At 46.7% G+C, this 24,814-nt stretch overlaps 2 protein-coding genes across 8 annotated transcripts in view; both read left to right on the top strand.

Moving 5' to 3' along the window:
- anks1b (ankyrin repeat and sterile alpha motif domain containing 1B) overlaps positions 1-24,814 on the top strand; it is a 148,039-nt gene that overhangs the window by 62,872 nt on the left and 60,353 nt on the right. For all 7 annotated transcript variants that reach the window (XM_053861571.1, XM_053861561.1, XM_053861562.1 and 4 more), the window contains 2 exons: positions 3,748-3,904; positions 17,338-17,474. In XM_053861571.1, the coding sequence (XP_053717546.1) occupies positions 3,748-3,904; positions 17,338-17,474 (294 nt within the window). The remainder of the gene's footprint in view (positions 1-3,747; positions 3,905-17,337; positions 17,475-24,814) is intronic.
- Positions 3,916-13,789, top strand: LOC128756831 (uncharacterized). The gene is made up of 7 exons (XM_053861572.1): positions 3,916-7,887; positions 8,402-8,510; positions 8,640-8,707; positions 8,774-10,772; positions 10,905-11,060; positions 11,135-11,191; positions 11,608-13,789. Exons 1-7 carry the CDS (start codon positions 7,858-7,860, stop codon positions 11,868-11,870), a joined length of 2,682 nt encoding a protein of 893 aa, XP_053717547.1. The 5' UTR covers positions 3,916-7,857; the 3' UTR covers positions 11,871-13,789.

The following is a 24,814-nucleotide window of genomic DNA, read 5'->3' on the forward strand; positions in this document are numbered from 1 at the left end:
ACGCCATTCCTCGCAGTCCGCGGGTCACATGATCCCGAGCACCGTCACACACGCCAGCGTTTAATCTGCACTTGGACCAGAGCTTCATAAGACTTGCTAATTAGTGGCCAGTGGAGGCTTCTGTTTGTCTGTGCTCTTCCTGTGCAGCTCAGACACAAGTTTCTCTGTGTGCTATCTGTGCCGATAGAGAGGGAGGGAGCGAGCGAGGGGGGGTTGAATGAACAGCAAGTACTTTTTGTTCACTTCATATCGAGTGAAGCCTCATCCCGGCGCTCCAGAACCCGTCCAGGACTTGAATCCAGAAGGTAGCGACGCGTGTTTTTCTAACTTATTTAGGCTTCAGCTCTACTTTTTTTCTGTTGAATACGGTCTTTGTTGTGTGCGTGTGTAGCAGAAATCATGTTCCCTCCATTTGTGTGTGAGGAAATCCCTGCTCCGAACTGAATGCACTCCCACTTCCTCTGCTTCCTTTTCTCTGTATGAACTGGTATTCCTCTTCCTGCTCAGCTTGGACTCTCCTGCTCCTCTTCTCGTCTTCCAGTCGACTAGTGCCGTAAGTTTTGGATTCTTGCAAGTGACTTTTCTGTCCTTTCTTCAGTCTGCCATTCCACTTCCGTCTTGTCTTTTGCTCGGTCACTCGAACTTGCCTGACTGAGTCTGGATGGCCGGACCGGTCTTCAGGGTCATAAACTCAACTTGTCCGACTCCAACTTTGCCACTCGCTAGCATCCATCCGAGGGCATTTCAAGGGCGTATTCATTGCTTTCCACCTTCAGCTGACAGGTCGTTGGTCATTCACAGTACCAGTGGAAAGTGTTCAGTGCCAGTGCGAGTGAGCTCACAGCTTTGCTTCTCTTTATTATGTTATGTTCATGAGCTACTTCAGCTGATTCTACTGTGAATGAAGGGATCAAGAAATTCTTTCCAGGCCAGTTTCAGAAATCAATGGAACAGTGAGCTAATCCATCTTAAACTGGAATCATTAGATGAACAAGTCACTTGACACAAGTCGTCCATCACAGCAAGCTAGCTCGATGCTGAAAACTGAAGTCAATTTTTTTCTCATTTGAAACAGAAGTTTGACCTGCTGTTGACCTTTGGATGTGTCAATGCTTTACTGAACCATGAGTTTTGATTCGAACGTTCGGGCTTTCTTGCCAGACCTGAGACTGCTTTAACATCATAAGAATCTTGTGCATCACATGTTCAGTCCTGAGACATCCAACATCGACTCTTCTCTAGTGAACGCTTACGCCCCAGCGTGGTGCGGAACTCAGCCATCCGCGCTACATTCCAGTTGAATCACGTCTTACCTCTTGCTGCACGTCCTGACGGCGTAGGCAACCAGTACGCCATGTAATTGTCTCATGTCACTTGGGATTCATGGCACCTCATATGACCATGTGTTCGATATGATCGCCCTGTCTGACAGTACTGGAGTGTCAGCCCAAATGATTAGCAGAATTTGAATATAATTATCAAAATACTTCACGATCATGTACTCCCCAAAAGACTTCTTCGTCGTCTTTAGCATTTGAGATGTTGTTGATAGCACTGAGTTCATTGGGACAGTAGGTGGCAGTGATGAACTTGCTCTGAAAAAAGAAAACCTATTGACAAAAGCCTACAAATCTCCAGAACATTTGTGGGCCCAGATGGTCACCCAGAACACCTCAAATCTGCTTCCTCCTGGACCCTCACAATGAGTCCTTCAGAAACCTCCGGGGTTCCTTGTCAACATTTCCTATAATTCTAAAGGTCTCGTCTTCCCCTGCATTCACAACATATTTTGCCAACAGACAGGCCACCGCCGATGTGTGCCTTATAGAAATGAATTTCGGTTTCATCTGTGGACCCTTGGGAAACAACAAAATCTGAACATGAGACACATTCGAAGCGCTGTCTTTCACTCACCAACATGCTAACATTGTGATGATCTTGCACGAGGATCCATGACAGACCGTAATCGTCACCAGTCGGACCTTTTATTGTGTCCAATATATCGCAGTGTAAGCCCTTGTAAAGAGGATGTAATGACGCCGTCAAGCATACGTCTGTCATCACATCTTAAATAGAGTTAAACCCCACGCACACTCGCGTCCCATGACGGATCTAAATGTGCATTAAGGCGCCGCTGTTTCGTAACGTCTGAAATATCAAAGAGCAGAAATCAGATTTCTCTAATCCTCTGTTTATTATGAAACCAAGGTTCTGGGTGATATCCACTCTGTGTGCATAATGGACTGTGACCTGCTTACTTCCTCCCACACCAGCACTTTGTGTGTGATGCAGAGGATGAAAAAGCAATCTAAGCATGCAGATGATTCATCGCACCTTTAATTTGAGACGTCAGATCGGCTCATGCTGGAGAGAAAAGTGTTTCCCTGCAGCGAGGGGGAGCGGTCGTTTATCAGCCGGCCTGTCGGCTCTTTGAGCGAAGTCCACGGCTAACCAGGCTGTCGCATCTAAGCAGTGTCAGCCCAGACACAGCCAGACCACCTGCTGAGCGTGGCCGTCTAAAGCAGCAGAGTGTGTTAATGCACGTCTAATTGAGTGCTGATGGAGACTGAAGAGAAGCCGCTGCCACTTTGTTGCCCTTTTAATATAATGCGGTGTGAAATAAGACGGAGATCCGCTGCCGCCGCAGCCAGAAGGAGCAGAATCACCAAGGGACTGATTGTTCTTCATTCTCGCTGATTATTCCGTTTAGAGAGCGCCGCGGCTGTGATTGATGCGCGGGGTAGTTTGGGTCATGTGGTCGCAGGAGGTGGCAGGGGGAGTAATGGCTTTGGAGCCAGTCAGGGGTGCAGCGCCGAGCAGAGTTCAGAGCAGGGTGAAGAGCCAACATGGATTCACTCTGGGAGCTGGTGACGCCTCAGAAGTGATGGTGGAGCCGTGTGTTCTGGGACAAATGCCATTGTGCAAAGGCCACGCCGTTGGATTCAAACTGTTTAGTCTCCTTGGCCGAACCCAGGCTTCCCCGCCAACCTCCCCTCTTGTTTGCGTTCTGTCCCGGCTCACGTCTGCCTCTGAGATAGGGAACCTGCAGCCCTCTGGGGCTTGGCCCTTTCACCGCTGCTCCAGCGTGAGAGCAGATCTGCCCTCCGTTCCTGTAATTGCTTTTATTGTCTCGAGACTGAAGTCATTTATATACTGTGCCTTCACTTCACGGCTGAATATGTTCTAAGTAGTTCAAATCAAAGCCAGGTCTTGTACAGTAATGCCCCCCCCTTCACATGGAGGCAGGAGAGCAAGAGAGAGCCGTGTTGGGGCAGGAGTGTTTATAAAGTGAGTCAGTTTTTAACACCAGTCTCACCTCAAACCAAGCTGCAGAAGTCGGCGAGAGTGAGACCAGCAGGCTGCTCGGTCCTGCCACAGCAGCTGAAAGCACCTGGCAAAGCTGAAGAATGGAAGTCCAGGAATGTGTGGAACCGTTCAGCTCAACACTGAAGTTGCTGCCTTGCGTCACACAGCTTCTTTATTCCGATAGATAATTGATGGAAAGTGCTTGTGACTGATGAGGGAAGGGACCTGACTCTACCCAGCTGCTGTGTCTGCTGGTGAGAGATTTGAGACATATCTCTGTGAGGGAGCCAAAATGATCAAAAGCATGAGCTGTTCCCGAGATACGTTGTGTAGAGACCAAATATCTTTGCATTGATTTTCAGGTCTGAAGTTATTTCATACAGCGGCACCAGGGAGAAAACAAACTACTCTCTGATATATTTGATGTTTCTCACCTGGCAGGACTCGAAGCGCTCTGTGGAGATATTAAAGTCACCATCGCTGGACGTCTTCCTGCCGGAGGACGAGGACAACCCGTATGAGTCAGTGACCACCGCCGTCACCCACAAACCCTGCTCACTGGACATCAACCAGAGGATCAGCACCTGTCCACGCACCGGTAGGAGCCTGGCCCGAGGTTCTCTTCTGAAAACTTGGTCCAGATAAACCAGTTGCAGATGATGTTATAACCAACAACATTCGACTCCAAAGCAAACCCTAAAACAGCTGTGCGTCTCATCTGTATTTCAAATATTTTCATCATCATCAGAGTGGAAGTGAAGCCATGAATCTTCATTAACAGAGTGCAGTTCTTGTGCTGCTACTTTCTTGGGCCGCGGTGCCTGAAGATCCACTTCTGTTTAACAGAACATTATCAATGTGTCCTTTTGAGCCATTGTGAGTCCGGAGGAGCCAGTGTACGTTCCTCATCTCACTCTTAAACGAATATAAAGCTTCTTGCCGCAATAATATTGGGCCTCTTCAGATCAAACCGATGAAATCATAGCCGTTTTTTTTGCTGTTGTACATTGAATGCGCCATGAATGCCATTTTTGCCTGTGTTTCTGCAGGACATTGTTTGTTGTCATGAGTCCATCTCCATACTGGACCCCATTTTAAAAACTAGTTTACTACTACTGCTACTACTACTACTACTACTACTACTACTAGAAGTGATCCTCGTGCATTTTTAGGCCTGATGTACCACTTTCGACAGCTTATAGACCGCTGCGGCTTATGTATGAACCAAATTTTCTATCTTAAATTTAGTGGGCGTGGTTTATATTTTGGTGCAATCAAGTCCAGAATTTACGGTAAATATTAATCTGATGATGTTATTTTTTTAGTTTTTTTAAACCAACAATGTTTAGAACCGAATTGAACATTGAAGCCGTCTAGAATTTAATTGTTTTTTTATGAGAATGATGTAACCAAAAAAGTCATGTCTGTCTCCACACATATTGCAGCTTTTGAAAAAAGAAGAAAAAGATTTTCTGCCAATATTTCATGATAGTATTTGTGATGGTGTCCAATTTTAAGGGTGTCCCAAAGCTTTGTTCTGTCACTGTATTGTGACAGTTGGGGAATACTGCCGAGCTGCGTGTCACTGTTGGTCTCAGTGTTGTGACTGTGTGTGAGCCAACACCATTCTTCAATCATGGAGGTTGTTGCTGTGTTTTAAGAGCTGAGGTCACAGAGCGTTTCGGCTAAATGTTTGGGTGGGAAAGCCACTTCACTGCCTTTCAATAGTACATGCCAAAAGAGAAACCGCTCTGATGCTCTGGAGGTGTGACACATCACAGCAGTGTGTCTAGCAAATGTTTCTCTCTGTTGTTGAGAGTTGTAGCAGGAAGATGTGAGCAAAGTTACCTGTGAAACACGTGAGGCATTGTGAGTGTGTGAATGGTCCCAAACTCCTGCTGTTGTGTCGCTCCCCACTTTATTACAGGGAAAACATGCAGCAGCCTGCTTGTTATTCCTGTCGCTCTGGCGGAAACATGAGCACTGATTTGGTGGAAGTGGCCAGGTGTGATGCTCGTAGGTGCGAGTGAGACACAAACAGCTTGGATGACAAATTCAAGTGTGGACGTTTGTAAGATGGTGTTTATCAAACTGTTATATTGGATTCAGCCGCTTTGGGAATAAGACGGAGAGATGGAGCCGGTTGGGTGATTACCACCGCAACTTGAGGCGGCGCTCCACAAACCTGCTGCCTGCAACGGCAAGGTCGACCCTTTTCATCGCAGGAGTACTGTGGGCTTTTATTTTTTACACAATGCTCGTGACGGTCACGTCACCGGAACGTCTCTGGACTTTCCGTCTTCGTGATGCAATTTGCACTCAACTCAGACTCTGCAGCGTGAAACACAGTAAACTGTAATTGGCCTCCAGTAACTGAAAGCAAGACAAATGCAGCTCTTTTTTCCATTTCTCATGCAAGACCCACGAGTTTTGATCGGCCCAGGACACGGACTGTGCTCGACCGTTTGGTACCTGAGGCTGGCACCCCGATCTAGAGCACGTCAGGAGGAAATTCACTCGAGCCTCTTCTTCAATCTTTCACCAGGCTTTGAGGCTTCATCTAAATTGATGCAGCACTGAAACAAGGCTTGGCCCTTTTCTGCGCTAAACAGTGGATGTGTAGGTGTTTCTCCTTTAGCGTGTCATTCCAGAGATCCTTGTTCTTCTGTGTTTCTTGGCTCTACTGGAAATGCTACAAACTGCTGGTTGCCAAGGCAACTGCATCACCGGCTACTGGGTCACCTGTATGTTGCTATGGGAACTGAATTGCGAGTGACACCTCCTGTAACTCTCTTCTTAAGAACAGGAACTGGCTACCTCGGTGGACCAGTCGACACTCGTGTGAAAATGCAGAAGCCTGTTGCTGCAACCAAATGCTCTTTCGTTCTTGAGCAATGAATGAATGTTCATGCTAAAGCCACCGTCGTGGGTGTTGGGTTTGCGCTCACAGTGGATGAATTATTGTCAAGAAAGTTCCGTCGCTGAAGCTGGGGAACAGTGGAATAGGATTATATTTCTGGAGTGTTTTGGTGCAGAGGCTGTCAGGCAGAAGTGAAAAGAAAGAATTATTCCCACAAGACTCAGGAGCAACACTGTGACGCAGCAGGAGGGAGAATCCAACTTCTCTGCTCTGAGTCCAGTCATATGTCAGGCTAATTAGAGTCGTCTGTGACGCTCTCTCTCTCTCTCTGTCTGTGTGTGTGTGTGTGTGTGTGTGTGTGTGTGTGTGTGTGTGTGTGTGTGTGTGTGTGTGTGTGTTGGTTTTTGTGGTTTATGAGGACTTTTGGCCTGACTTTTCACCTACAGCACGGGGACCCAGGTGATCTACAGGGACTTACCCAAAGTCCCTGTAAATCGAGCAATGTATTCATGCTCAGGAGGCTCTAAAATACCCCCTCTCTCTTTTTTAGCCAAAGACCCTATAGGTCACTTCACCTGTTTTTTTGTGTATAATTGTGTATGTCACTGCGCCCCTGGTTACTCTTGTGGTACTGCACCTTCATACACATTTCTGATACACACGGTTGAAAATGGCGGGCCTTTTTCTGATTGGTTCATGAAAAAGTGGGCGGGCTGAGGATTTAGGGGGACGTATACACGCGCCCCTTTAACTGCCTGGAAGCACGTGACAGCTGGAGGAGACCGTCTCTCAATCAGGTAAGACCGTATTTATTGACGTTCATTAAGGCTGTCTGACCTGGCGAACACTGTGATAGCCTCTCAGTGCATTTATGACTTTTACCACAGTTCATTGAAGAAACCACGCGGTGCGGCGCATTTTTAGATTAGATTAGATGAGTTTAGATGCGGGTGCAAATACGCATGTGCGATGCTCTCGTTTCGACGTTATTAAATGGCGACTCATGTCGCTGCATTAGGGCTTTCAATTAACGACTGAATACCGTCAGAGTGGAGCGTCTCACTGAACAGAACGGACTTCACGGCGGTTGACGATGAATAATACGAAGTACATGACACGCGGTTAGTTTTGTTGGATCTCCTGACGGGAATCCACGTCAGAACCGAGAATCCCATCGGCAGTGAATGCGGGGAACGGCGCACGCGCGCTGATGCGCATCGTTTATGTTTCAAAGTTAAACTCGATTGAAAATCTTTGAACGATGTTTAGAAATTTCGCCGGAAGTTCTTTCACTTTCTCGACGTATTTCTTGTATGTACGATCATCTCAACTGTAACTCAACTTGATTACTGTGAGAAGTAATCAAGTTGAGTGTGAACTGTGAGAAGTGATAACTGATAAATAAATAATAAATAATCATAAATAATGACCGTTGATTTGGTCTGACTTCCTGGGAAGGTTTCAGAGCAGCTAATGAACGTAGCTTTTCAAAATAACGGGAAAAGAACAAGTCATGGAGCAAATGACTGCTCATACTATTTTAGGTTATTAATACGGGGCTGTTGTTCAGCTTGTTTTCAATCAAGTGTAGCTGATACACTCATAATGCATGTCCAAAAGAACAGATGAAGTCTTGTCCTCTCTTTCAGGCATATTCCACGTAAGAAAAAAAGAAGAATCAGGAAAATCAAATGAGTCCTGTCGACAACCCACCGAGACAGGTAAACTGGAGTGTGTGATATTCAATGACACTGATTTCTGAAGAAGGAAAGCAGCCCCCCGTCACACTGACAACTCATACTTGATGTACAGACCAATAGATCATGAAAACTATACTGACCTTTCATTCCCACACAATTGTTAAACACATTCACCACAATCACTTCATGCACATCACCTGTGACGACACCTGAGACATCTGTCTTAACAATTTACAACTGCTTTTTTGTGACCAGCCTCTCGGTGTAGGTACTGATTTGACTAGTTGGGAGCATTGCAAGTTGCTCTGACTACTACACGCTTCAGATTGTCTACAAACACAACACATGGATCTGTGGTGGCAGATCCATGTGTGAACATGATGTCTCATGCTCCCTGAACCAGTTTCTCACAGTTTGAGCCTGATGTCTATTGTTATGAAATTATAATTCAAGGGTGGGCTGTTTTACAGTTTGTTTGCTTGCTTCTTACAATGATGAAACCCCGAATTCTTGTTTTCTCTCTTGACTTCCCCAGCAGTGTGACGTGCATCAGGTGGTCTGTGCCACTGTATCCAGTCTGGAGAAGTGTGCTGCCTGTGTGGGGCCTGTTGCAGCCTTCAAGTGGCAGGGATACAAATGCAAAAGTGAGTTGTTGGCACCTAGTGTGTGGTAGTGAATGCATGTTTGTCTGCTTAAGTAGAGAAGTTTAGTTTTGTCTACATAAAAACCTTTGGATCCACAAAACCAAAACTGATTTCAAACTACATTTTCAGCTTGTTTAAACGTCTGGCATAAAATATGCCTCAGACGAACAAAGACAGACTTCGTCCATGTGTCAGAGGTGGGTGTCCCACTGCACACTACATATGTGTTTAGCTTTTACTAGCTTCATATTTTTACTTTTTAGGTACAGTTTGATGATGGTTCTGTAGATGAGCAGTTGCCAGGCAATGGACCACAACAAAACATATCTGAGGATGACACCAGTCAGTCTGATGCAGACTTTGTGCCAGACTCTGCGGAAGAATCTGAAGATGACATTCCAGTCATTTCTCCAGCAAAGAAATTTAAAAAAGCATTTGCAGAACTAGTTAATGACCTCATCAGAACAGATGAGAGCACCTCAGATAGGCCCGGGTCCTCTAAAGATCTGTTGCCTCCTGAAGACCCTGACAGTCCACCACCGAGACCAAACCTGAGTGAAGAAGTGAGTGGAGCAGAGCATCAAGTGGAAGAAACGACTGCAGCGACGCTAAGTTCTAAAAACTCCTGCTTCATTTGTGGAAAGTCTGTGAGAAAGATGGCCCGTCATCTGCAAACCCACTCAAGCAACTTAGAAGTTTCACATGCTTTTTCATTTCCCCCACACTCAAAAGAACGTAAAAAAGTATTGGACATGTTGAGGAACAGGGGCAACTTCCAACACAACACAGAGGTTCTACAAACTGGGAAGGGAGAGCTGAAAATCAAAAGAAAGCCAGATGGTGACCCAGTGAGAGAAAAATTTATCCACTGCATCTATTGCCAAGGCATGTTTGTTCGGAAACATCTGTGGAGACATGTAAAGCGATGTGCCCGTAAGCCAGAGGATGAAGAACAACGGCCTGGGAGAAGACGAGTACTCGGTACTGCTGCCTCGCTGGAGTCTGCATCCCAGCAACAGGTCTCCACTGGAGTATGGAAGCTGTTAACTGCCATGAACCAGGATGAGGTCGCCTCAGTTGTGCGTAACGACTTGACCATCGTTCAGTTCGCACAATCCCTGGTCAACAAACATGGACAAGACGCAACAAAAAATGAATACATGAGGCAAAAACTCAGAGAAGTTGGCCGTCTGCTGCTGTGCCTACAGAAGGACTTCTCGGTGGCAAACATGGAGGACGCCGTAAAACCACCAAACTTCCCAAAGGTTCTCAACGCAGTGAAAAAAGTCTCTGGGTATCAGGAGCAAAACAACACATACAGCACACCGAGTCTTGCGTTAAAATTAGGACACACACTACACAAAATTGCAGATATTGTTCATTGCAGGGCTCTTGTGGCAGAAGACGAAGCGCTAATGAAGTCCACCGATATGTTCAAGAAGCTGTACACCTCAAAGTGGTCTGAGGTCATCTCACATGGGGCCTTGACTACTTTAAGTGATGCCAAGTACAATAAGCCCTCCACTTTGCCCTTCACAGAAGATGTCAAGTTGCTTCATGGCTACTTGGAAAGGAATGTGTCAACTGGTGTCAGTAAACTGAAAGAGGTGGCCTCCTGCCAGCACTACAGTGCACTTGCACAGATCTTGCTGGCCCAAATCATCGTCTTCAACCGAAGACGTGCAGGGGAGGTCTCAAAGATGCTGGTGGAGAGTTTTGAGAGTCGGGATGATCATGAACTGCATGAGGATGTGGCACTGGGTTTGTCCAAGCTTGAACAGAGGCTCTGTAGCTACTTCTCCAGAGTGGAGATCAAAGGGAAACGGGGTCGAAAGGTGGCAGTCCTCCTGACACCAAAAATGGTTGATGGCCTTTCTCTGCTTGTGAGCAAACGAGTAGAGTGCCACGTTTGTGCCTCAAATGCATTTCTGTTTGCCCGACCGAAAGCCATGAGCCACTACCGTGGGCAAGATGCACTCCGTGTTTGTGCTAATCTATGTGGCGCGAAGCACCCAGAGCACCTGAGATCGACTCAGCTCAGGAAGCATGTGGCGACACTCTCTCAAGTGCTCAACTTGAAGCACAACGAACTGGATCAAGTTGCCGATTTCCTGGGTCATGACATCCGTGTGCACCGTGACTTCTACAGGCTGCCCGTGCCGACAACTCAGCTGGCCAAGATTTCCAAGTTGCTGCTCACTCTAGAGAAGGGAACGCTGTTCAAGATTCAAGGCAAGAGTTTGGATGACATTGAAATCCAAGGTTTGTATGTGATCTCAAATGTGTGTGTTCCTTCCTGTTACAGTGAACAAAAGACAAAATAATAATGACCTCATTATGTTCATGATGAAAGTGATCATAGTTTGAACATTTGTCTTGGTCTTGCTGTTTCAGATGAACTAGACACCAGTGACACCGAGGAGATGGACGGTGGCAGTGACTCTGGTGATGAGGCAGAAGTGTCCGGTTCAGGAAGCAGCACCAGCAAATGCATGGATGCTGCGCCAGAGTGTTCAGCCACAGAACAAGTTGGCGACACAGAGGACTTCAGTAAGTCTCGGCTTGTCACTGTGAGTGTTTGCAATCACATGGCTCAAGCTAAAACGTTTCAATTTCGTGTTCAGATGAAGCACTGGCTCCAGTGACATCCAGTGTACAAGGGCCAACCCCTGTGTGTGGAGGTGAGGCCAGGCTGACATCATGTTGAGGCAATATGCTCCACGCTGCAGAGCACTTGCCCTGTCTTCATCATCCTTCCACTCCTTCAACACGTCCATGAGTTTCAGGCACTCTTCCCTCCGCTCAGCACTTCAGGTCCTCCAGTCCTCTTGCCTGATCTCTGATCAGGAAACTTTTTCTTTTTCCTCCTTCTTATTCATTCACCACCAAGCAGGAGGATGACTCCTCTGATCATCCTTATTGAGCTCTTAGGGCCTCAACCTCCATCCATGAATGTTCACCATGTCATCTTGCACTCATCCTTTAGTCCCTTCACCTTTAACTCCAGTCAGGTGAACTGAAATACTTCCACCCAATAATAACTGTTGCAATGTCACTAAAAATGAAGTCATTTATTCATATGTTCTCTGTCTTCTAGAACCCGACTCTGCTGCGGAACCAGACTCCGCTCAAACAAGGTCCAGACGGGTGAAGAAGAAGCCCTGGTCAAAGACTGAGGTGGCAGCAGTCATGCGTCACTTCAAGAAACACATTGAAGCCGGGAAACTGGCCGGTAAAGATGAATGCAGCCAGTGCAAACTGGCAGAGGCCCCACTGTTGGACCACCGGTCGGTTCAAAACATCCGGGACTTCGTGAGAAACAGAGGGGTGACTGCAAAGAGGCAGGCCAAGAAAAAATAACACCTTCATTGGATATGTTCATGCACTTACCTGCTTTGGGTTTTGTTCTTAGGACCAGTTCAAGGTCATAAGTGGCTGCAGGTTTTCGTTCCAACCCATCAAGCACACACAAGTGAACCGATCAGGCTGATGACAGTCCTCTGACACCTGACAGGTGAAGCCATGTGTGCCAGGTGAGTTGGAACAAAAACCTGCAGCCCTTCAGGACCAGTTTGGACTCCCCTCTCATAAGCTGTGTTGTAAGCACTCATACACTCATACATCAATGTTCTGCTCACAATCACATGACAGGACTGGAATGTGATGGTGAGGACATGGATCTGTGTTCGCTGTTCAGTTCCAGCCCCGATGCTGCATTAAAACAAATGTTCCTCTAAGTCCTTAACTTGTGTGTATTTTATGTAAATTAGAGGCGGGGTTTAGTTGAACTTTAAAGTCCTCATATTGCTGTTTAGGGTCCCCCTAATGTACGTCCTCTAAAGCCACAACCCCATCAGGTGGCTGTGTATCAGCCTGTGAAGAGTGTATCCGAACACCAGTGGGAGCAGAATTTTTGTTAGATTTTTAGAAGCTGTTCTGTCATTGGCTGAGAGCTGTAGCACCTCAGGAAAGGGTAGTCCCCTTAAACCACCACTGGGCCTGTTTGGAGAAAATGTCCTTCTGAATCACAAAAACGCGCGTGTGTGTGTGTGTGTGTGTGTGTGTGTGTGTGTGTGTGTGTGTGTGTGTGTGTGTGTGTGTGTGTGTGTGTGTGTGTGTGTGTGTGTGTGTGTGTGTGTGTGTGTGTGTGTGTGTGTGTGTGTGTGTGTGTGTGTGTGTGTGTGTGTGTGTGTGTGTGTGTGTGTGTGGTGTAGGTCTATCTTTGTGAAGACCTGCATGAGTTTCTAATCACAGGACATTTTGGCAGGTCCTCACTTTGTTAAGCCTCATTTTGAGGGTTATAACTACAAACACCCTGGTTATTATAATCAGGTTTTAGTTTGGTTCAGAGTAAAGGTTAAGTTTAGCTATTTGTTTTAGATGGTTTAGGGAGAGAGGCTGGGGAAAGGGGTATGCCAATGACGGTCCTCACTAAGATAGGAAGACAAACATGGGTGGGTGTGTGTGTGTTCTGCTGCTGATGTGATGATGCTGGCACTGGCAGGAAGTGGGTGATCAGACAGGAGAGAAGCACCATGAAACACTCTTCACCTTCTTCAGTAGCCTGAATGAAAAACATGCATTTGTCTTTCTTGAGCACATGTTTATCTTCATATTTGGTACATCTTGATCTGACTCTGCCATGAAGTGGCTCATCTATTTGAGGTGTGTTCGTTCCCTCTCGTGGTCTGCGCTTCTTTGTTGTACTTTTTGAACTGCTGATGAAATAACCTCAGTTTCCAGACCACATGAGCATGAAACCATCTCTGAGGATGGTTGAACCAAAAGTGTGAAGGGCCTTCATGCAACGCTATTGCCCCTCTGATCTTCAGTATTTTCTACAGAAGTGATTGTTTTGTCTCAGCTGCTAAAGGGCGCCCCAATGTGATTTCTTTGGTTGATTTATTCTGCTTTATTCTTAATCTCACACCCCTGTAGAGCAGCTAGGAATTTGACGTAATGTGACTGATAAATTGTTTTCATCCCATGGAAGAGGGACGTGTGTTTAAGGATTTGGCGAGACTACTACTCAGGCTGAGCCCGTCTTTTGGAAAAACATTTACCACGGTGAAGCATCTGCATGTAGCTGTGCCTCAGCTCAAGCCTCTGTTGACACTGAGTGTGGGACGCTTGTGTTGTCCACCGTGTAGGTGTGTCCATCAGAACCTCCCATTCTGAGTCACAACAGCAGGGACAGCTGCTTGTTAGGGATGTTCCAAAAACCAGTGATGGTACGGAAGAACAGTCGCTCGCTCTCAAACTGAGACAGAGGTGAATAAACCAAGTGTTTTGTTTACATGAAATAAACTCCATATTTGGCAGTGTAATAGAAAATCAGGGTTTCTGCGACATGTTGGCCTCTTACATATTTACATTTAAATATTGGTTCAGAATCATCTGGTAACAAAACCTTTGAGTTCTTGCTGCTTGTTTCTGCTGCTGTATTTAGAACTGCTATTTTTGTGTCAGTTTTTCAGAAACAAAAACATCCTGCAGCGACTCTCATGTTTGTTTTGCAGTTTTACGTGTCGGTAATACACAAGGGTTGCACCTGCGAGCCAGCGTCACATGGCAGATGAGAGAAGGATGGCTTTCGCTGTCATCACATCATCTCACATTTCTGAATAGTTGGAGGCACTTTTTGCGGCGTCAGCACTCGCACCTGTTCTCTGCAGATCCACAGCTCAAGACTCAGCTTCTCCTGTGAAACCCCAAATAATCAGGACGCTCTCGTCCAGACCCATCTGGAGGCTGTCAGTCAGCCGAGCTGCTGCGGGAACACCTGGGACCTGCTGTCGCTGAGACTGCCACCCAAAAAACTTTTCATGAGTCAGACAGCGCCGGCTTCCCTGGGAAGCTAATGCCGTGTCGTCGTCAGGCGCCTGGCACTTTAGTCACGCTTGAATTTATTAGGGATTCAGAGGCGGTGTAATCCCAATCCCGCAACATGTACTCAGAGAGAAAGTGTCGCTCCTGCAGGGAATTATGTTGCTCGCGCTGCCGAAGTCTGAGTCTGAGCCCATGCATTTTATTGTTCAAAACTCATTCAGTCCGACTCTTCCATCTTTCCTTGGGGACACATCTGTGTTGTTGCATGCCGTCGTGAGAATGGCGGGAAAATGGTGACGCTTTCGGTAGGGCAGGTTTTCTGGTTTATTTTATGGCCCAGCAAGTGCCGCTGCAGAGTGGGACGTCTGAGCTCCCAGTCCTCCGCCTTAGCCCCAGAGGTGTCAAGTCATTTGCTCATGTGAGCATGTATGCGGAGACAATTACAGGTTTGTCAGCGGTAACTGGGACACCGTGTCAGTCTGTCATGTGAGCCCCCTCCAGCAAGGGAAACTAGCCGGCATGTTAAAAAAATGAAATCACAAATTGTAATTTGATTTTAGGTCATTTTGTGTACATTTTACTGAAGAGTAGATAATAAAAAAAACTGTGCACAAACCTGTAAATGTTCCTCTTGAGGGAGGAAGAAAAGAAGGGAAAAAAGAGGACAATTAAATTTTACTGAATTTAATTTTTTTTCGAGAATTCAACTGGGACTAAGAGTTTTTTTTTTTGTTGCCACAAGATATTTGAAGTTTCAAAAGTTCGGCTGAATTAAATTGCAATTGCCAGCTCTAGAGTCGAGAGACGACTGGTGAGTTTGATGGGGGTGAAGAACATGTGCTGACCTTGGACTTGGCTTGAGCTGGGATTGAGCTCATCTTCAGCTTTATGGTCATCATAATGACCCAGCCTGATGTTAGGTAGTACAAGAGCAGGTTTGTCATTGGAATAGTTGAGTGTGGATGGAGCTCATCTTAGATCCAAAATCGCTGTTGATTCTGAAACAAACACACCCAGCGACGGCCTTCCGCTCTGGAGCAATGCCAATGAAAAGATGTCCTGAAGTGCCACAGGCTGAACGTAACACCCGTTTTCACCGCCGTTCTCACCAGAAAGCCTTCGATCTTCGACAGCGTTTGAGTGATGCACTGCTTCATTGACCTCGCCGTGGTACTTGTTGGAAGCTTCAAGCGGCTAATGGCAGCAACACGCGCCTCCAGGGCTCCGCTATTAAAAGGGTCGAGGTCTGTTGACCTGTTCAAGGAGCGTCAAGCCTGCAGTGGATGCAGAAAAACAGTCCTCACCTGCCTCTGTGTTCCAGATGCTGGATCATTTCTATTATAGATTATATTATCTTCTTAACGTCATATTCAGCTACAGCCTTCTCATTTCTGCTCCATTGCTTCATCATAGAATGAGATAAGCCTATTGCGGCCAGACTCTCGACTGTCACAGAGGAAGGAGCCGACAGCAGGAAGCGTCTTGTCACCCTGACAGGTTTCTTGTTAGTGGAGCTGAAGAGGAACGGTTGATTACGTTACGTGTTCTTGCTGACTTTCATCGGAAGACTTGGGTGACCACAATAACGCGACACCTCTTCTCTGGACACGGCCAAAACACTGTTAGCATCGTCACTTTGGATGAGAGAAGCCTCCCTCCTTTTAACTCCTTCTTTTTTCAGGAGGAACTAAGACCTTTGGAAGTTCACCTTTGGAATGAGCATTAGCTCTCTCTGTCGTTTGTCCTCCCTTCGGCAAGGAGAGTGCAGAAGTGTTTCCCCCAGCGATGCTTGCACCAAAATAGACTGAAATCACCCACCCAGGTCATCTAGCCTGCTTTCCTGCTCGGGAACCGTCTGAAGTCTAGAAATCATAACACACACAATGGCTACACACCGGACTGTCTGGGACAAGTCCTTCCACCCATTGTTGCAGTAGAAACGTCCTCCAACAAACCTTTATGGTTTTAATTTGTGTCCAGATTTCTGTAGTTTTTCCTCAGTTTCAGAGCCACACTGGCCCGTCTCTGCCCGTCTGGACCTAGTGGGCTAGCCTTGCTGCATCCCCTGCCCCCGCCTCTTCCTTGTGTGTTCAGACAACGCAGCTGTGACGGAGACAGAGCCAGATGGGTTTCTGAATGCTGTGATAGGTGGCTTGTTGGTGCTGCTTTTGCTGACCTAATCAGTTCCCAGGGCACTGATCAGTGTCTGTGTCATGCATGTTTACACAAATACAGAGTCAGAGTCAGAGTACATTCCTTGTCCTACCCATTCTTTACAGAAAGAAAAAGTTTCAGCGTCCTAAAAGCACTACTTTCACCCCTATATTGTGTTGACTCTGTCTTAATCTTGTTGGGACACAAAACTAGAGGACTTTTTTCCAAACTCAGCTGGATTATGTTTTTAGTTTATACGTCATGTCCTGCTAAATATTTATTTATATATTCACCCTTTGAATGTGACCTTGGTTACATGATGCACACCGTCATGAACTGCAACATGTTCCACTGTTAAAGCACTCGGAGAGTGCCGACCTCTGGTCTCTGTTGTTTCTGCTGGGCTGACGCCCTCAAAGACTTCCTGGCTCCAGATAATAATCTAATCTCAGTTGCCAGTCTAAAGAACACGACAAAAACACAGTGAAGATGGCAACCAGATGAATAAGCAGAGGAACCCAGTCATCTTCAAGCAGGTTTAGGACACTAAACTGAAAAAGTCCTAGTGGTCCTTACAAAGCCTGTGAGGGGAAGAATGTCAACTCTGATTCCCTGCTTCGGCTTGTAAATAGCTTCGACGCGTCATCTCAGCTGGATCTTAATATTTCAGCTAGCGTTGGATAACCATAATGAATATTTGCTGTGGCTGGGGTCGCAGTCCTCCACGCGTCGCCATGGCGATGAACTGGGCTGCAAATGTTTTGGTAGAGAATTCTGTTATTTTTCCCTGATGTGATGCAAATTCAATTCAAATTCAGAATGTTTCTTTTCCTCTCTCACCAAGGTCACTTGTCCCATGCAGCATCGAGTGAAGCGGAGCTTGGTAACCATGGCAACAGTTCAACAGGCCCCACTCCAGACTGCTCGCCCCCCTCCCCTGACACAGCCCTGAAGAACATCGAAAGAGTTATCCGCCCACAGGTGAGCGCTGGCGCTCCCATTATGAATGTCGTTGATGCATTATTGAACATCATTGAATTCTCCTACAAATAAGCGACTGCACCCACACACTCATGCAACACACACACACACACGCACACGTTCGCGCATGAATCATTGGAATCTTCATGTGTGTTTCTCCTGCGCTGTCTCCTCTCCCTCTACATATAATGCTTCTCAACCAAAAGCTGGAGCCGTTGGATTCCCACCTGCAAGGTTGTTCTGAGCCGTGGAGCAGGATAATAACTGGCTGTTTGTGCCGCTCGGTCGCACTGACTTGTCTTTAGAGGAGATCTAGATGGTCACGTCCTCCGTCTGTCCGACAAAAGCAGGACAGGAAGTAGCTCCGCTGTTGCGTTGTAGTTCTTCTGTCATCTACTGCCGCGCCGCACTCCGGGGGGCGCTGGTGTCAGACAAAATCAACACTCATCAATCTCAGAAGCGTCAGTGTGTGGGCTCAGCGCTTGTTTGGTAAACTGATGAATCAATCCTCAACTGTTGCTGCTGAGTCACTGCTGCTTGTATCTACTAGTTTGCTGAGTCGGCTAAGGATTTATGCATGTGTCGTTAGTGTTTTTAACTGATTTACTGACTAACATCCAGTCTGGTGTCCAGTCAACCTGCTCTCAGACCTGTGAAATCCCAGTGAGGAGCACTACCTCTATACTTCACTCCTCAATATTGTAGCAATATTTTCTGTTCACGTAACTAGTATTGAATAAGTACTTGTTCCTTCATTCGTGATACAACAAAGAATACCGCAGGCAAATGTTCAGTGCTACTAACATAAGGAGCAACCACATGCTCAGCTGTGTGGCTGTCATTTTTGCAGAGGTGTGCCCCACACAGGGGAAAATGCCCTTAACTTTAGCTTTGGCAAGTCTGCTAACATAGACCTATACACTGGAGCTGTGCTCTAACTGGAGTTCCTTCCATTACACTTGCTTTCATGCACATAATGTTGCACTTTTCTCTCTTGGCTGATTCTTTTCTTCTCCTCAAAGCAGTTCTTCTCAATTATTTTCTGTTGCGTCCCTCCTTCCCCCCTCGGCCCCCCGGGAAGAAGTAAACATTAATGCCCCCAACTCTCTGCCGCCTCTGTAAATAGCGTCATAAATGATCATAAGTACACCTCTGCATGACATTGTATCCTTGTTAACATTAGAGAAAAAAGAGAGTAATATAGATCAACTTACAATAAAGAATAACTTTATTAACATTGTATTGTCTGTAACACCTGAAAGGAAAAATCATGAGAGGATGTGCGATTACACTTTATTCTAGTACGGCAAAACGATATGTTCCCAGGTCACATGTGCCCCCTCAGGGGGGCCCACCCCGCTATTTCAGAAGGACTGCCTTAAAGTAATGGCTCTTGTTGTAGTGACTGAATTGTAGCGTCTTTTGCGGTGGCATTGGATCTCTATTGCACAAAACTTGCTATGATTTGAAATATTTCAATTAGGTGTGCTGTCTCAAGCCCTGCCCATAGAAAATGTTTTGTTTCCCGGGAGGTGAAACCTGGATCTTCCAGCCAAGCCATTGCTTCATTTCAATGTATTGCAGTATACAGGTTTTGTGCTACATGTCAATGGTGGTGAGGCAAAGTAGAGCCGCCTGCCGTCGCAATCTTCTCGTTTTGAAGATGATGTTTCTTTCATGCTAATTTGAAATGACTTGAGCTCTCTATACTCAACTGACCATCATGGCAACAAGCAATTGCATCATTGAGGCAGGATCGTGAGAGGGCTGGACAGACTGAGCTGCTTAGTCAAACACAAGACTTTCACCCTCCGCATGAGAGCGTTGAGAAGCTTCGGCCGGTTCCTCTCTCCTCTGTCCCAGACCCACCAAAAAAAGTCAGTTGACGTGATTCATAATAGGACGCGTTTCCCCCTGTAAACAAATGAGTGTTGAGAAGATTGAAAACAAGCCTCTACTGTGACAAAGTTTTGTGCTGCCTGTGAGAAGTGTTTTGACAGGTCATTAGTGTTCCTTCGTGGTGAAATCACCAGTCTCAATGGGGCAAAACCAAATGTTCTGATGGAAAATACTGAGGAAGCAGAACATTTTGTTTTCACTTTTGTTGTGTGCTGCGCTGCAGACGGAGCTGTGAAGGAGTGGTATCGACTCTCAAGTCATTATTGACAGTGTAACTGAGCTACTCGGCTTCCCTCCCTCACATTTACGTTCTGCATCTCGTATCTGATCTGGTGGTCTGAAGCCGGTCTATATTTGGACCTGAGCTAACCAGTGTGTCCAGATCTCTCGCGGTGCCCAGCAGGGCTACGCTCAGCTAGAAGTTCACAGAATCAATGAGGAACACAGTTGAATAATATCCCAGAAATTAATTCTCTGGAATTAATTTTCTTTGATCTTGTGGCTCCCGCCGGCTGTTTCGCCGAGCCCGCTCTCGGTTAATGCTCCGGCGAATACGCAGCGCACATCACTGAGACACACACGGCTAATCTGCTGGCTTGGTATTACTTTAAGTATGAAATTAGTGTGATTCATTTCCCTGCTTCACACCCAGAATCACAGTTGCATTTTATTGTTTCTGCTGCCAAATGATATTTCTGCTCATTTCCTGGAGAAATATGCTTCTTTCTTCAGTACCTCTTCAGACGTATGTTGGCGAGCTCCATCATCACATTGCTGCTGGTGCGTAGGTGGTTCAGTCCCCGCTCAGCTCTGTGTGCCGGACCCCTGTGTTAGACTCCTCACCTGTGCTTTGAGGTGATTTCAGGTCTGTGATGGGGTGAGTTTAGTCCCTTCATCCCCGTCCACGACTGAATGCTTCACCTGGGCTTCGAGGGATACTTGTCATAAGGTTGTCAAAAAACAAAAACAGATCTGTTCTATGGCTGCCGACCCAACTGGTCCTTTGCTTTGCACCAGATTATCTGTTGGTGAATTTGACTCCCTCAGTGGAGGCGGATGAACTTTTACTGACAAACAATGGATGATTAACGGAGCATCATGGTCTCTCAGATGTTGGGCGGGGAACTAAGAGCTAGTCCTGTTCGGTTGTCGGTCCAGATCCTGAAGGTGGCGATGTGGATTGTGGTTGTGCCTTTCTTCAACGGCTTGTCTAGCCTGGTCTTTAATCTCTGACAGCCTCGGCAGGAAGCCGATGATGGCATCCTGCAAGGAGCAGCTACATGCTCAAGTCTGTGGCCCACCACAGATATTTCAGAGTAAGTGTGATCGCCCAAACCCGTCCACACACAGGGCTGCCTCTCTTTGTCCAGCGTGAAGTGGTTAGAAATATTATGTATTGTGTAAATAATATATATATTTCTGGATTCCTATGACTCTCTTCTGAGCCTCACCTTGAAAAATTCCATTTAACCAGCTATTGCTTTGGCAAGTCTGGTGGAAGTTGGTCATGGCGGTGGTGCCTTTTTTTTCATTGATGGCCACCTTAACTTGTCACATGGGTCCAACATTTTCCGTCCATGCTGTGAGTCCATGAGTTATTTTTTTTGTTTACTAAAAGAAAAGACTTAATAGTCTGGAAGTGACCGTGGTCTAACTGGAAGCATGGAAGTCCCTCCTGGAGAGAGAGCATTGTCTCGGCCTGAAATCCCAGGTCTCTCTCCCGTCCTTCATCACACTCCTGTCCACCTCTTTCCAATGAATTGATGACATTCTGAATCTTCTCCTGGCACACATGGTTGTCCTCCTGGTACATGATGTTTACTGCATCTGAGCAGGTTGTTTGAGTGTTAAGAGGGCATTTCTAGCTGTGGGCCACTGTTAATGAGAAAGTGGGCTGGATTTGGCCCCGTGCCTTGGGTTTGACACCTGCTCAACGTCCTAATCGGTACACCTTCTGGTGAGCTCCCTCCTCGCTGAAGAGAAACACACAATTAATAAAACTGTGCTGTCTTTTCTTTATTGAGCAACAGACACCCACGAGTCAAGGCAGGCTTAATGATCTGACGTGTATGAATAATTGATGCATCTCATGATATGGCGGGAATTCATTTGTCATGCAGAGCCTGCAGCGCGGTGCCATCGTGTTGTGGCCGAGACTGTGGACCTGCTGGGTTTGAACCTGAAGCTCAGTTCAATCGGAGCGCGACTGAAGCTTTCCAATGAAGAGACCCAGTTTGTCGAGGCCTCTGCGGAGATAAGCCTCCTGTGTCTGGCGGAGCGCATGAATGAGTGAGTCTATCTGTGGACGACTCTGCCAGCTCCTGCAGCAACATGTGATTAGATTGTGATTAAGATCTCAGACGCCACGTCGGTAGAAATCCGTTGGCTCCGTCGTTATCTCCGCCTCTCTTCAAACTATCAGCTGGACGTTTTAGATCTCCCCAGCTTGTGATCACGCTGGCCAGAGGACTGGAGGCGGGGCTCGCATCTGTTCAGGGATGAAAGGATGCTGGAATTAAAGCACTGACGTTACGGATGCTGTTCACGTGAGGGGCTTTATGTAGCAGCTGTAATTCAGTGAGCAGGAGCGCTACGCAGGAAGGAATTGTTTTTTTGTTTTAAACTATGTATTAACATGCAACATGGAATGCTGCCTTTAGTGTCAGTATAGGGCACAAATGTCCTCTTTCTCCGACGTCAATATATGACGGCAAGGGCCACAAAGACCTAAGGGCCAACACAGTGTCTACCCACTTATCACCCTCCACTCTGTTCTAAACAGTATTTTGCCTCTATGTTCTCACTTTTTCATTGAGCGAAAGCTTTTAGAATAGCCATGAATGTATTGTTTCAATATCGATACTTGCGTCTGCGTATTGATAACGCAGGGCCCAACCCAATCTCGCGTCAGATCGTAGTCCGGCTCACCAGGAGCAGACACAGCAGTCAACGTTATGAAAAGCCATGTGTGTGCCCTCGCCGTCGATTGCTCCAAACATGACTTGGATTTTTTTCTCCAAAGGCTCAGGATCTGTTTTTGTCGGAGTGAAAGTGAAGCACGTGCTTGAGCTGGCTCCGCTGGTTTAAAGTTGTTCTAATCAAGACAGCAGTGTAGAATAATCAATCTTGTCGTTACTGCTCAGGCGAAGAGGTTTGTCACTCCTGGTGGATTTGCTATTACATGCTTGGCTAGCAATTATACGTATTGTCTGTGAGGAATATACATGGAGCTGATGGACCTCGTGCTCGGTGGAATGCAGTGCAGATAAGGCTGTGAATGTGGAAGCTTTCAGACGGCGGGAAGATAATAGACATTTTCCCATGCTGGGGTTGAGAGCACATGATGGATAGGACACCGCGGAGGCAGCAGCAGAAAATAACAAGTTTTCTACTCTCAAGTTCCCCAAGAGTTCTAGTCCTTCAACCGCTCCACTCTTCTGTGTTTTTGGCATTTCCTTCTCTGTAAAATAAGACGGTGGTGGGACCTGAAAAGTTGAAACACTTTCCTCTCCTCATGTCTGAGCCTTTGCTGCTAAGCAAACTAGCAACTGAATCATGGCTGTTCTGTTACCAGGCAGAGGCATGGGTGACCATGACTGTGAACCATAGGGAGTTATAGAATTCAAGGAAGGTGGAGGTGGAGACCATTGTCAGGGCTGATCTTTGACACATTAGTGGCACCTAGAGTTAAGTGTTAAAGACACATAGTGAGACCTGCATGATGAAGCAGTGGAGACTTGGGAGTCAAATGAGTCAGAGATGAGTGAATGAGTATATTAGAGCAAGATGTGGCAACGTTTTGGTTAGTCCAGAAGGTTTGGATGCGTGGAGAGGAAGGACAGTGTTGGACCAGGAATGTTGGAGGTGGAGACAAGGACACCCAATAAAGTTCATGAAGACTAATGGAACATGTTTAGAGGAGGCTGGATGGACCCCAGACAAACATCTTCATCAGCCTACAGCATTGCATGTTGACACGTTTTCAATCGAAGCACATGTTCTGCCTTCCACGGCATATCGTGACGACGTGTGGCCAGTGCGGCACGACGCCGCCCACGGCCTGGAATGCTACACAGGAAGGAAGCTGTTTTGTACTCCATTGAAACGTCAACGTGCAACACAGTAGGCTGCCTTCAGGTGTCAGGGTAGGACGCAGAAGCCCTTTTTCCCAACGTCAATATGTTTTGCCAGGGTGGTGAGGAGGAGTTGCCTTCAGCAAGAAGTGTTTAGTCAGCAGGATGAGGAACATTTTCAGTGGAGCTCTTAATGACACAGCTGAGTTCGGTAATTGCTTTGGTACTAAGAGGTGATGTGTTCAGATATATTCCTGCACAGGTCTGTTTGTGCTGGGAAGACTGACAGTTTCTCTGGGCCCTGTCTTTGCTCTGTTGAAATCAGCTCAAGTTCCCCTCACGCTGAAGGTCTCTGTCCTCAAACGTGTTCCGTCTCTGAGGTAATTTTCCCATCAGACAGAGTGTCGGCTGTACTGGGAGTGGGAACAACTGAACGGACACCCCAACGCTGGAGAAACATTGATTCAAGCAGAGGAGTCTGAGGAGCTGCAGGGAGGACTTGGGTCTGTCCTGAATTAAATGGTCACACAAACTTGGATCCAGATCGAAATTTTCAGGATCATATTTCTCTGCTCAGTTCTGGGGGTCCTGTGTAATTACAGCCGGAGTGTGGCTCAAACACAAGCTGAGACACTTCTTTGCTGATTTGCAGCCGAGGTGGTCTGAGAGAGCGTGGGCGGTGAGACTTCTTCAGCAGGAGGGAGGTGGGTCACTCTCTGCTAATTGAGCGCGCCGGTGCTAATGCCTGAAGCCCCAGTGGGAGTCGCTCATCGGAGCTGAAGGAAACGTAGCCCGCCATATTTACATCCATTTGTACCGTTCTGTCGATCGCTCCAGCTGCTGATGGTCTGTGGAACCCAGCAGAGAGTTTTTCCCTCTGATCCCAAACCTGCTGAATACTATAGTAGTGTGTGCCTTTAAAGCCGTACCTCAGGTGTGTGCACTCATGAGCTGTGTTTGGGCCCCTCAGCTTCCCCCTGCCTGCTGCAGCCGCCTCCATTTGAAATGTGTCGTAGTTTGATCTGGGTTTGATTGATGTTGACCTTTCCTCGGAACGATCCGGGGCCATTACTGACACGGCTTGGTGGGAGCAGCATTTGTCAACCAGTTCCTCAGACACACGGCGGGACTCTTTCAGTGAGGTGTAATTTTCACACCATGATTTCCTGCTAATAACAATAAACTGTCGATTAATTATCAGGCAGAACTCTAGTTGGAAGGAGACGTCTCCAGATCAGGAACTCATTTGTTTAATTGGCTGAGCGATTATCCGAGTATCTCGCGCAGGGAACAGGCTTTGGTGAACGGTGGATCATTGACTGGATTAGAATCAGACTTTTTAAGTCATATTTAACCTGAAGGAGCACA

Source organism: Synchiropus splendidus, chromosome 4, assembly GCF_027744825.2.
Source record: "Synchiropus splendidus isolate RoL2022-P1 chromosome 4, RoL_Sspl_1.0, whole genome shotgun sequence".
Lineage (NCBI taxonomy): Eukaryota > Metazoa > Chordata > Actinopteri > Syngnathiformes > Callionymidae > Synchiropus > Synchiropus splendidus.